This window comes from Bos javanicus, chromosome 10, assembly GCF_032452875.1.
Source record: "Bos javanicus breed banteng chromosome 10, ARS-OSU_banteng_1.0, whole genome shotgun sequence".
In the NCBI taxonomy this organism is placed as follows: Eukaryota; Metazoa; Chordata; class Mammalia; order Artiodactyla; family Bovidae; genus Bos; species Bos javanicus.
The window spans coordinates 39,868,099-39,882,349 of record NC_083877.1 but is presented as its reverse complement, the minus strand read 5'-3'; the positions used below and the strand labels follow the sequence as shown (position 1 = coordinate 39,882,349).

Sequence of the window (14,251 nt, the reverse complement as noted above, 5' to 3'; positions counted from 1 at the left end):
GTAACTCTAACTTGCAGGAATCTTTTGAAGTTCTAAATTATTTTCAGTAGTAGTCATATTAGTGATAGCAGTGATCTCTAATATTGGTCAGCATGCTAGAAAAATACAATGTTCATGCACAGAGTGAAAAAGTTGTCGATTCCCAGGTGTCTCGGTGGTAAAGAATCCACTTGTCAGTGCAGGAGATGCGGGTTTGATCCCTGGCTTCGAAAGATCCTCAGGGAGTAGGAATTGGCAACCCACTCCAGTATTCTTGCTTGGAAAATTCCAAGGGCAGCAGAGTCTGGCAGGCTACAGTCCATGGGGTTGAAAATATACATGGCTGAGCACACACACACAGTCTATAGAAGTTTTCAGGTTAAAAATTTGTTGCTTTGACAGAAAATTTTTGTATAATATTTAGAAACAAGAGTGACATTTTTCTATCATTTATAATAGACTGATACAGTTTATTAAAAATTGAACCCATATGATCTGGAGTCCTGTTCCACTCAGAGTTCTATTTATTGTATTGAGTAGCTCAAAGAGAACATATTTTCTCTGTTATTTTCCCTGATATTAGTGCAGGATAAGAGGATAACTTTTATTTTCAAAACTGTAAAGAGCACTGTTACTCATAATCATACCTTTATGCTTTTTCAGACTATCACTCTGGAAATGACAAGAGCCATGACTGGCTTTGTTTAGTGCCCAAAGGCTCTGGTGGCAAATCACCCCAATCATTATAGCAGATCAGATGATGTTTATCTTTCTTTTTCTCTGGATGTCTTTTACAGATAAAGGATCTTTTTTCAGAATATGAACAAGGCTGGGACAAAGCTCATATTTGTCATTATAGATTGACCTGAAGAGACAGGAGAATAAAGCCTAACACCTTGACAAGTGATAGAAACCATCTTTAATTCACAAAACTCCTCATTCACTAGATGTTAATTAAAGGGGAGAACCTAGAAGTCTGAGAATTGTCAAGGGCTAACTGCTTATTGAGTTTGTACTATCTATGGAATATACTCTTTTGGATTCACCTAGGTCTATCCTCTGGTCTGCACTTTAGGTTTTTAACATTTTCTTAAGCTATTTTAGTCAACAGTGATTTTATTTAAGACTACATAAAAATAATGATGTTCAAAAATACCATTATTTGCAAAAAGCAAAGTAGAAAATTCTCTGTGGAGAGTTAGGTGACTCTAAGCGAAGTGTTATGATCTGCAGCCTAGGAGTATCTCCAAGCTGTTCCTTTAGATTATATAGTTACCATAAAGAGTATCCCTCTAAAGTGTAACATCTTTCTTTTTCTGTACATGTTATTTTTATGGAAATAAAAAGTGTTTAAATACAATCATATTTAACAATGCAGCATATTTGAGTAGTGAATGTATTTTATTCCTGCTTTGGGACTAGCAAGTTGTCCCAAATAACCCGTCCCCTCTTTTCCCAGAGCTATAGAATTAGATTTTAGAAGGCGCCTGGGAGACAGGAGCTCTGTGTGGTAAAGAATACACTTCCCAGCCTTTCTGGTAGCTATGGGTGGGGCTCTGTCTGTCTGAAGTGAGCCAGTGTCCTGAGGCAATATCCTAGAGCCTTCTGTAAAGCTGATGTGGTAGGCACTTTTTTGTCTTTTCCTCTTTTCTTCTGGTAGGATGGGGATGTGAAAACTAGATTTGTAGCTGCTATTCTGGGCCTTGAGCTCCAGCAGCACATGGTAGTGCAGGCAGTTTCAAAGAGCCTGAGTCCCTGAGTGGAGTCATTACATTCTCACTGGTCTGCCTCACTCCAGATTTTTTTTTTTTACATGATGGAATCTAAATTTATCTTGTATAAATCTCTGTTCATGTGTCTATCTTACAACTGAATTATATCCACCTTCCCTCATAGCTCAGTTGGGCTTCCCTGATAGCTTAGTTGGTAAAGAATCCACCTGCAATGCAGGAACCTCAGTTTGATCCCTGGGTTGGGAAGATCCGCTGGACAAGGGATAGGCTACTACCCTCTCCCGTATTTGGGGGCTTCCCTTGTGGCTCAGCTGGTAAAGAATCTGCCGGCAATGCGGGAGACATGGGTTCGATCCCTGGCTTGGGAAGATCCCCTGGAGAAGGGAACGGCTACCCGCTCCAATATTCTGGTCTAGGGAATTCCATGGACTGTAATAGTCCATGGGGTTGAAAGAGTCAGACACGACTGAGCAACTTTCATGTGTCTATCTCACAGCTGAATTATATCCACCAACACCTCAAGTTTCAACTCAAGTTCTACATTTAATCTGTAAAATTAATGAATTAATATCTACTGAACTAATCAGGATTGGGATGCAGAGTTGAATTATCCATAAAGTATTTCTATGGTGTGTGTGCATGTGTGTGTGTGTGTGTGTGCATGTGTGTGTGTTCTTCCTTATCACTCCAGGTTTATCAATTAAAGTTTGGCTGTTAGTCGTAGAAACCACCCCCCTCCCAAAGTATGATGTAAGATAGAATTGTATTTTTCTCCTATGTAGAAACCCAGAAACTATACATAGTTCAGGTTAGGTAGGTGAAACTCCCATGATGTCACAGATTTAGATTCTTCTGTTTTATAGATTCTCTGTGCTTGACTTTCATTCCGTATCAGTTCAGGGTCCAAGATGGCAGGCAGCAGTAATGTGCTGAAATGAGCAAAATGTAGAGGGGTGCTTCCCTATAAGAATATTTCTTCTTGAAACACACTGGCAAGAATGTAGCTGAAATAGTAAATGCCTTTGTTTTGGGCAACCTTGTGCCTGATGAATACTGTGGGATTCAATTTCTGTGGAAGAAGGAGAAATCGACATCAGGGAATGGGCAGACTCTAACACATTGTAATAGTTTATTGTAATAGTTTGTTCCTTCTGCCTGGAAGCCTATACAGTCTCCTTTGTAGAGTTTGAGGTCACAAGTTCTATCAGAGTATGCCTGGGGTTTCTTTATGGGCTTCCCTGGTAGCTCAGCTGGTAAAAAATCTGTCTGCAATGCAGGAGACCCCGATTCAATTCCTGGGTTGAGAAGATCCACTGGAGAAGAGACAGGCTACCCACTCAAGTATTCTTGGGATTCCCTGGTGGCTCAGCTGATAAAGAATCCACCTGCAATGCAGGAGACAAGGGTTTGATCCCTGGGTTGGGAAGATCCCCTGGAGAAGGGAAAGGCTACCCACTCCAGTATTCTGGCCTGGAGAATTCCATGGATGGTATAGGGGTTTCTTTTCTCATCAATTAGATGTATAACTTGGTAAACCCCCTTAATGAGTAAAGTTATCTTTCCAAAACTCAGGAATATTTCCTTTCATTATTTATCTTTTTAAGTAGAGGGGGAAAAACCCTTTCCATAAGTGATTATTTTGTATTCTTTCTATACTTTTCTGGTTTTTCTATTATATTTCACAACTGCATTGTATTTTTTTCTTTTAAACTTATTTATAATAAATTCAATATTTGTTCATAGTAAAATAAAGTGTAAATAAGAATTTTAAATAAGAAATTTTTGAAAAGAATATTTTACATATTCTTTTATTTTACCAGTCCCACTCAGAATTAATCAAGGTTAAATTTTGTATGTATTCATGTGCTCCATTTATGTATTAATATTTATTAACATGTTAGTGCATGCCTGCATGCTAAATCGTTTTAGTCATGTCTGACTCTTTGCAACCCTATGGATTGTAGCCTGCCAATCTCTGTCCATGGGGATTCTCCAGCCAAGAATACTGGAATGGGTTGCCATTTCTTTCTCCAGGAGTAACATATTATGCAAATATGTTGCACATATTAACATATATGTGCAAATGCATTTACACACATGTACTCTTTTTACACAGATGAGAATAGTTTCATTTTTTGTTAGCTTGATAAAACATTTTGTATGTTTATTCTTTCCATTTCTCTATTCAATTCAGCTTTAGAGTCAATTAATTTGTCACCACTTCCCTATCTTTTGATATTGTATTGTTTTCAGTGTTGTACTATTACATAGACATTTTATACATTCTTGTGCAAATGTTAGGTATATTTTAACTAGATAATTGCTAAGTCCAAGTCTGAATGTGTTCATTTTTTTGACATAATTTACTGGATTCTGCTCCAAAAAGGAAGATTTTACCATCTTACCCTTCGAATCCCAGCTATGAAACCTCAACAGCACAAGATGGTATGAGATAGTGTTTGTGGCCATTTGATAGGTGAAAGTTGGTTTCTCATGCTTTGATTTACAGTTTTAAAAAGAAAGAAATTGAACGTCTCTTTACTTAAATAATGCCAATTTGTAGTTCTATTTTTTCCCTTTTCTTTTCTTATCCATTAACTTACTCATCATCTAGTATACTATGTACATATACATATATATTGTATATATATATGTATATTTTATGGAAACTAACCCTGAATTCTGACATTTTTAATGGTAAATTGTCTTACATAATTTTTAAAAAAGAGTGACATATTAATCAAGTGATAGGTTTTTTTTTTTTTTTTTAGAATTTGTATTAAAAGCCCTGCTCACTTGAATAATTGTAGACAGATCACTGCATATTTTCTTATGGAACAATTTCAATTTTCTACTTTGAAATCTTTATTGCATCTAGAATTAATTTTGATATGAAGGGTGGGTTAGAGAGTCAGCTTTTTTTTCCATTATGGATATATAGTCAATTGCCCCAACACCACTTACTAAACAAGCTTTCTTTCTGCTTTTCATTTAAAATATTTCCTGTATGAAATCCTAAATTATATACATATTTCTGTACTCTTAACAGTGTTCTCCTGTGTGGTCCCTAGATCTCTCTGGGGACCCTGTGATCTTTACAGGGAGTTCATGAAGAAGAATGTTGTTTCTCACTATACTGCTTTTGTAGTAAAGGAAGATAAAACAGGCAGCCTGTTAGCACAGAACAAAGCTGTGGCATCAAATTGTACTAGCAGTCTTTGTATTCTTTGCTACTTCACTACTATTTACTCACAGTAATAATAATAATAAAATATCAGTGTCACTATTTTTGATAAATCAGAAAAATCAGTATTCATTTTTTAAAGATTTTTTTTAATGTGCTTCATTTGTAAAGTGTTTACTGAATTTATCTTATATCTCTTGGTCTTTTTTTGAGGTGTGTGCTAGAACAAACCCCCACCCTCTACATTGGAAGACAAAGTCTTAACCACTGGACCCTCAGGGAAGTTCCAGTATTAATTTTTAACATCTTAGAACACAGTCACTATATTTTTAATATCCTAAGTGACAAAATGGAAAATTCCTAAAAAGGATTTCTGCTGCTTACTAAAGTACAGAGTTTGTCTCAAGGCAAAGTCTTGTATAAATGAGTTTTGTGGTGAATTACCCACTTTTTTTTATAGAATATATTTTTTTTTTACTTAAAAGGATGCTTTTTATACATGGTTATTCAGACTTGGGTATTTGGCAAATATTTCCTCAGAAATGAATGAAATGAACCTATCATCCCAAATAAAACACCTTAACAATGGTTATTGCTTATGATAAATTTCACATATTTAAGAGAAAATTTAGAATTTTGGAAAATCTGCCAACAGAAGCATGATAGCATGGTAGGCACATATACTAATTTCACCAATCCTTATAGAAGACTATTCTATGAAGACTGATGATATTAGTATATGTGAATTGTATTATATGTTGAGCTATCTCAACATCTGGAAGATCTTCATAACTCAATGAATTCATATTTTCCAGATGACTAATCTATGTTGCTACAAAATCATGCATGAGAAAATGATCTATTAAAAGTGCAAGATAGACCAATGGGTTTTAGTGTCACAAAGAGCAAAAAGGGCATTGATATGGTTTTCAATTCTATTTTGCAAGTAGGAAACTAACACTGACGGAATTTTACTGTAGTCTCAAGGAAGACTGTCCACAGTTATCTAAAAAGGCTATTGAAATACTACTCCCTTTATAGCCAGTCCCCAACATGCTGCCACAGATTGCATGCATATGTTGATATAATTATCTAGCCGGCTTTTTTTCACTAAAGAAGATACGGAAGAGATTTGCAAAACTATAAAGCAATTCCATTCATTTTACTTAATTATTTTTGTCTTGAAAAATTAAAAGTGTTCCTTAAGTTAATGTCTTCAGTTTATTAAAATGATTTAAAATGAGTTAATAACACATAATTTAACATTGTCTTAGTTTCTACTACACTGATTATGAATAGATATAATTTAAATAGCTAAAGATATTTGAGATCATTAATAATTTTTAATAGAGTAAAGGTATTCTAAGATCAAAAAGTTTGATAGTCTATATCATAATTTATTCTCTCACTCTTTTCTCTTTCTTTGTCTCTCTCCCCACCCCACCCCCACGCACAGGCGCACACACACACATACACACACATGCACACTCTTATTCTCTACATCACCCAATTTCTGGACAATTACCAGTACTATAACAGTATTCTAAAACTAAATTATTGTCTTAATATCATGTTTTTAATATCCAAAACTTCTAGGCCATTTCCATAATTCTTTTGATTCTGAACTTACTTTTTATATTCTGAAATGTTTATTTTTAAAAATCAATATTGGTACCATATTGTGATAGTCAAGGAAAACTTGGCATTTCATAGGAATTGTGTTTTATTTACATCTTAGGTAGAAATATATATATATATATAAGAGAGAATTAGCATATATCTATATAGGATATACAAAGCAAAAATATGTAATTTGCTTGTTCATTTTAATCTTTTTTTATTTTGTTACCTATAAATTTTGAAATTTAAGTTAAAATAGAACCCTAGATTTTTGCATGGAAATGGTACTTATCAAATCAGTGCCCTTGTTATTCTTTGTCTTTTATGATAATATTAATAATTAGCTTATGAACTACTTGAAATCAAGAATCACCCCATTTAATTTTTATATATATTTTCTGTAAAAAGTTTTAGATAAATATTTGATATGTATTTTTATGAATTACTCAACTTTTATTAATTTCTAAGTAAATTTTTAATTTCACACACAATTAAGGGCAAACGTGCATATATTTATACTGATATTGTAATGATTTGGAGAATTTTTTAAAGCTGCTTAGTGTCATTAGATCGTAAGTTTGAATTAACATTGTATCAAAATAGCATAAATAATAGTAGTATTAAATGATTTAAATTTTGATAACCCACTATTTAGTTGCATTTGTCTATGTTTCTTCATTTGTGTTTGCAGAGGATTTCTATCAGCAGAGTTACAACCTAAAAATAAATAAAGCAATATATTATACAGCAGGGAGAAGGAAAGATATAAAACTAAATCTTTTTACATCCTGTTTTGTATCCCTTTACAGTACCATCACGTGGCTTTTGTTCAGGTTTATATAAGCTAAAATACACAAAAGTTTACTTGAACACTAGTCTTTATTTCTAGTAAAAGCCAAATCTGATGTACACAGCTGTGTTGCAAAGAACAGTATTGTTTATAACAGAGTATTTTAGATATTCAAAGTGCTTTGGCAATTTAATAGAAATGTTCTCTTTGGAAAAGTTTACACATTTTTTGAAAATAATTATTGATATAAAGTGAATTCTAATTATCAAACAGACAAGTTATTTGTGGGCTTATTACAGCAAAGCTATAAAAATGAAATAAAAATCATTCATAACAACCACGTGTATAAAATTACACATAATCTCAATAAGCTACTCTGGTAATATACTTTAATTAACCAAATCAAATAGAAAATATTGCATAAAATAATGAAACATGTCCAAAAAGAAAGTGAGAGCCTACCTTTTTCCTATGCAGGTAAATAAAAAATGCCTTACAGAGTTTGGAAAATAGAATTTTAGGTGCTCAAGGAAAAGAAACTAATCCATATTTCCAGTGTACTACTTATATTTAACTTCCTTTGTATATATTAATATTTTTTATTGTCCTTCACACTGATGAAACTATGGATGAACTCTATGCAATTGAGTTAGAATTATATGCACTATATAATAATAACTGCATTTACAATTTTATAATTTTATTGTTATATAAACTTTTCTTCTTAATTTTCAATAACTTGCCAAAAATGGCACTGTAGCAGTTTCTGAATGCCAACTCTCCAAATGAGTGAAAGTGAAAGTTGCTCAGTTGTGTGCGACTCTTTGTGACCCCATGGACTGTACAGTCCATAGAATTCTCCAGGCCAGAATACTGGAGTGAGTAACCAATCCCTTCTCCAAGGGATCTTCCCAACCCAGGGATTGAACCCAGGTCTCCCACATCTCAGGCGGATTCTTTACCAACTGAGCCACAAGGGAATTCCCTTCATATGAGTAATTGGTATTTAATTTTTCAGTGAGAAAGCCAACCTAAAGTAACAATCTTTGTTGATGCTTGCTCAGATCAGGTGGACCAAAACAGCAGGAAGTGCCTCTGACAGATTCCAAGACTCAAGTGTCTTCAACGAGACTTTGAGGATTACAAACATTCAGCGACATCAAGGAGGCCGCTATTACTGTAAAGCAGAGAATGGCCTGGGGTCCCCAGCGATAAAGTCAATCAGAGTGGATGTGTACTGTAAGTAAATGTCCCAGAAATCTATAATTAAGTCAACTGCAGATATGTTTTCTCCTACAACTATTTTTATTATTACATCTATTGAGAAATACTAGAGTTTGTTGAAAAAAAGAGTTATATTTAGTTGAGAATGACGTCTTTAACGTTAAGATAGCTCATTTAGCATATTTCCTGTAGAATCTCCATTAGAAATTTTCACAGTTTTTATGATTAAATAATACATATTAATTATAGAACATTTAAGAATTAGATTAAAACAAAATAAATATCACTGAAAATCCTATTAATGACTATTAGTGTTGAATGTATATACTTTTTATCTCTATATATAAGTATATAAATGCATATTTATACTTGTATAAAGAAAAAGTCATGCTGTGGATATGGTGACTGGTTTGTTAACCTATGTGAATTTCAGTTATTTTATTTTGTAACATGCACTTCATGAGTGAACTTACTTGAACTGGCTTGTAAAAGGCCAAAATCTCTGTGTAGACTCTGTTTTGATCCAATTCTGTTAAAAGTAATCAGTACCTAGGGTGATGCTGAGCCTCCTGGAATGTGTTTGTTGATTTATTTTTGTTTTTGGTCTCATTTTTCTGCTCTTGGCTGTTAGCGAATATATTTAAAATCTTCTTGGTCTCAATACTGTCTTCCCCACCAAAAGAAATTAAGGGCCTACATTCAGTTCAGTTTTTGATATAGGTTTCTATTGCTCCATTGTCTTTTTTGCAAATACTTACATTTTATTTGTTAACTCTTTAGTGTTATAATAAAAAGATGTTTATTTTTAGTGATTCAGATGTAAGTAACAAGTGAGGCGTTCTCATTTTTTTACCCACCTTTCATTCTTTCCTTTTTTTCTTTTTCTTTCAATACAGGATATAGTTGCATAGTTAGGAAAGTGATTGGAATTACATGTGGTTGATCAGATCCTATGCTGCATCTCATGTAATTGTTCAGGTGACTGACAAGTGAGTGACAGGGTTGCATTTGTGATTCACCTTCCACATTCAGGCGCTTTCACTGTTCCTGGAAAGGATGAAAGAGAAGCCCAAGTCCCAATCCCTCTAGAAATTCCCAGACCTTCAGGCATGACCTGGAATAACTCAGGCATCTGTATCCCAGAGGCTGCTTTCTCCCTGTTCTTATGGGCCTTCTGGTTGGCCTTACATGTATGTTTCTGAACAATATATCCTCTGCCCACCCACCCCCCAATCAAATATTTATGGTAATATACACTTTTAAAAAAGACTATGTATAGTGTTTTCTTCATATATAATTTTAAATGGCACTAAATTTAATTTAAATGAGTCAAACACTTCTATAATATAACTTTGGCCACCTCATGTGAAGATTTGACTCATTGGAAAAGACTCTGATGCTGTGAGGGATTGGGGGCAGGAGGAGAAGGGGATGACAGAGGATGAGATGGCTGGATGGCATCACCGACTCGATGGACGTGAGTTTGAGTGAACTCCAGGCGTTGGTAATGGACAGGGAGGCCTGGCATGCTGCAATTCATGGGGTTGCAAAGAGTCGGACATGACTGAGCGACTGAACTGAACTGAACTGAATATAACTTTTAGAAAGAACATACGTGTGATTTTTGTTATAATTATGGTCATGAAGTTTTATAATACACAACTTTGATACCTTAGACACAATTCTGAAATCTAAAAAGTTCTAGTGATTGAATGGATCTTTTGTTAAATATTATTAGTAACTTTTTGCAGCAAAAGCTGATGAGAACTAGTTTGGTGGTGACATCTAACCTGAAATGACTTGAAGGCAAAAATAGAAAATACTTTCTCTTCTTTATTTACCCTGCTTCATCTGAACAATCATGTTTTGCTCTGGAAATAATGTGTTTGATTACACAGTATCGCCACAGAGCCTGCTGGGTGTGTTATATAAAACAAGGAATATGTACTGTAATATTTTCCTAAAATCTGAAATATTCAGAAAAACATTTCTCTACAATTTTGAATAAGAGATTATGAGTTGTGTTCCCACTGCAATACATTTGATAAAACAATAAGATTGTGTTGCTGGACTAAAAATCTAATACAAGAGAGAAATGGCATTTTAAAAGACTTTCGAAAAGAAGCTTCTTTTCTCTTCTTACTGCAAAGCCTTTGCAGCACTGCTGTGCATGACTCTCCCTCTTTTCTATTTGCTCAGGGCCCTGCTGTCCAGTCAGCTGTGCCGCAGGATCTCAGTTCACATTGCATACTTGGGGGGAACTGACAGCACAAGGCACCTCGTTTCTCCAGGCCCTGTTAGTCTTTTAAGGCCGGTTGTGTGAGTGAAATGTCATGGTGATGCATACCAGGGTGGAGTACGACTTTCAATACATTTTTGATGACAAGGATTTAGTAGAAGGCTGTCTAAAATTATATTACTTGAGACAATAACATGTATTCAGAGAATAACATGTAAACTAGTAGTCCATTCATATGGACTCTGAATAAATGTGACAGGTCTTTTGGGGAATCTATGTTTTATATATAATCTACAGTTTTTAGGCTCAAGTATGTTTTCTTTACATGAATATTTATTCTTTAAAACCTCCCCTATCATTGTCAATAGGAACATGAGTAACGTATTAGTGCTGGATTGAAACTTGACAACCCTGACATCTAAAATTCGTTTATAGTCTTAAGATTCATCTGTTATTTGGATTTTGATTTGATGTCAGACTGGTTGATTGACTAGAAATTCATTTTTATAAACCATAAACAATTTAGCAACTTTACTTCAGGTGCTTTTACCTTAATTTTGAAAAATGCTGAAACTAAAGGACTAATTTTGTTTTTTTTAATGCTTTAAGCCATAGTTTTAGGATCATCAATACACTATACATTTCTATTTCTTTTTCTAAACTGGTTCATCCACACTGGTAGAACTTGAAATAGTATAGGCATAGAATGCATAGATCATGTTTGCAACAGCCAGCTGAGGTGGACTATGGCTTAGATTTAGCAAAAATTCTAATAAATGGCATTAGAACTTAGCCTTGAGTTCCTCATGATAGTTTGTCTTTTAAAAATCTTCCAAAAAGTACCAATTTTATAGCCATCCTGGAGAGATTTCATAACCACAAAAATGTATATCTCACATTAAACCCCATTCAGTGATTGTAAGTTTCTAGATTTTATGGCTAATACCATCCTAAAAAAAATTTATTCTGATAAGGAAATTTATTTTCTGAAGAGAAACCTGCCACAATGCTGATTGATATAAAATGAGGTGATTTTATTACATAGTAATATAAACATATTTGTGATACTGTGTTAATATTTTGATCAGTTTGGGAAGATTTTTTAATTTGAATTAACAATTCCTTCCTACATAATTTTCTAAAATATCTTGTAGTAATTGGACCTTGTAGGTTCCATAAAGAAACTACCAAATGTACTATTATTATTCTCTTTGCTGTTTCAATCTAGAAAATAGTTTGCTCAGTGCTACTGTTTGGAGAAGATATACCTGTTTTTCAGTTTATCATGACCTATGATTCCTTTCTAAGCATTTCAAAATGAATATAATTTCTTTAAAAAGTATATTTATAAACAAACAGATTTCATAACCAGATAACTTACATTTAAAAAAGAAATCTTACCTAGTTATTTATACAAATATTTCTGACCCAAAGCTACTCAATTACAATTCTTCATTTGCTAGGAAATAGCTTCTGAGTGTCTGAATACTAACAGCTATATGTTTAAGAGAAAATAAAGAGTTAGTTCTACTTAAACCTACTGTTTTCAAAATATTCATTCTTTGTGTCTTCTCCCTGAAACTGTGCTAAAACAATAATAAAGGAATAAAACAATAGCCAAGCATGAGAACAGTGATAGAGAAAGTGGAAGAGGAGTTGACAGAAAAACAATTTTGTAGGAAATAGATCAGGAAATGACCACTGTTCAACATACTGAAGAAAGCTTGAATCAAAGCTGTCAGTATGGAGGATAAAATGCGGTACAGAATTATAGAATCATTAAAAAAGTCAGGAATTGGAGACATCACTTAGCTTTTAGAGTGTCAGTCAGACAGTTCAGTCGCTCAGTCGTGTTCGACTCTTTGCGACCCCATGAATGTCTCATGGTGACAGATAATGGGCCTTGCCCACTGGGAGCTTACAGTCTAAGTTGTCACATTACTAAGCTGTCAGATGATTTAAAAACTAGGCACAAGATATAGTGGAATAGATACTGTACTTAATGTTTGATTAGACTCCTGTAGTTTGATTAGACATTGACAAAATGTCGGCCCAGGAAAATTTCAGAAAAAACAATATTTGAGTTAAATCTTTTTTTTTTTTTAATTAATTTTATTTTATTTTTAAACTTTACATAATTGTATTAGTTTTGCCAAATATCAAAATGAATCCACCACAGGTATACATGTGTTTCCCATCCTGAACCCTCCTCCCTCCTCCCTCCCCATACCATCCCTCTGGGTCGTCCCAGTGCACTAGCCCCAAGCATCCAGTATCATGCATTGAACCTGGACTGGCATCTCGTTTCATACATGATATTTTACATGTTTCAATGCCATTCACCCAAATCTTCCCACCCTCTCCCTCTCCCACAAAGTCCATAAGACTGTTCTATACGTCAGTGTCTCTTTTGCTGTCTCGTATACAGGGTTATCGTTACCATCTTTCTAAATTTCATATATATGCATTAGTATACTGTATTGGTGTTTTTCCTTCTGGCTTACTTCACTCTGTATAATAGGCTCCAGTTTCATCCACCTCATTAGAACTGATTCAAATGTATTCTTTTTAATGGCTGAGTAATACTCCATTGTGTATATGTAACACAGCTTTCTTATACTTCATCTGCTGATGGACATCTAGGTTGCTTCCATGTCCTGGCTATTATAAACAGTGCTGCTATGAACATTGGGGTACACGTGTCTCTTTCCCTTCTGGTTTCCTCAGTGTGTATGCCCAGCAGTGGGACTGCTGGATCATAAGGCAGTTCTATTTCCAGTTTTTTAAGGAATCTCCACACTGTTCTCCATAGTGGCTGTACTAGTTTGCATTCCCACCAACAGTGTAAGAGGGTTCCCTTTCCTCCACACCCTCTCCAACATTTATTATTTGTAGACTTTTGGATCGCAGCCATTCTGACTGGTGTGAAATGGTACCTCATAGTGGTTTTGATTTGCATTTCTCTGATAATGAGTGATGTTGAGCATCTTTTCATGTGTTTGTTAGCCCTCTGTATGTCTTCTTTGGAGAAATGTCTATTTAGATCTTTGGCCCATTTTTTGATTGGGTCATTTATTTTTCTGGAGTTGAGCTGTAGGAGTTGCTTGTATATTTTTGAGATTAGTTGTTTGTCAGTTGCTTCATTTGCTATTATTTTCTCCCATTCTGAAGGCTGTCTTTTCACCTTGCTAATAGTTTCCTTTGATGTGCAGAAGCTTTTAAGTTTAATTAGGTCCCATTTGTTTATTTTTGCTTTTATTTCCAATATTCTGGGAGGTGGGTCATAGAGGATCCTGCTCTGATGTATGTCAGAGAGTGTTTTGCCTATGTTCTCCTCTAGGAGTTTTATAGTTTCTGGTCTTACGTTGAGATCTTTAATCCATTTTGAGTTTATTTTTGTATATGGTGTTAGAAAGTGTTCTAGTTTCATTCTTTTACAAGTGGTTGACCAGATTTCCCAGCACCACTTGTTAAAGAGATTG

The 14,251-nt window shown here is 34.4% G+C and overlaps 1 protein-coding gene across 1 annotated transcript in view; it reads left to right on the top strand.

Annotated features, from left to right (window-relative positions):
- MDGA2 (MAM domain containing glycosylphosphatidylinositol anchor 2) overlaps positions 1–14,251 on the top strand; it is a 913,329-nt gene that overhangs the window by 467,623 nt on the left and 431,455 nt on the right. The window contains exon 3 of the mRNA XM_061430940.1: positions 8,371–8,545. Coding sequence (XP_061286924.1) covers positions 8,371–8,545 — 175 coding nt within the window. The remainder of the gene's footprint in view (positions 1–8,370; positions 8,546–14,251) is intronic.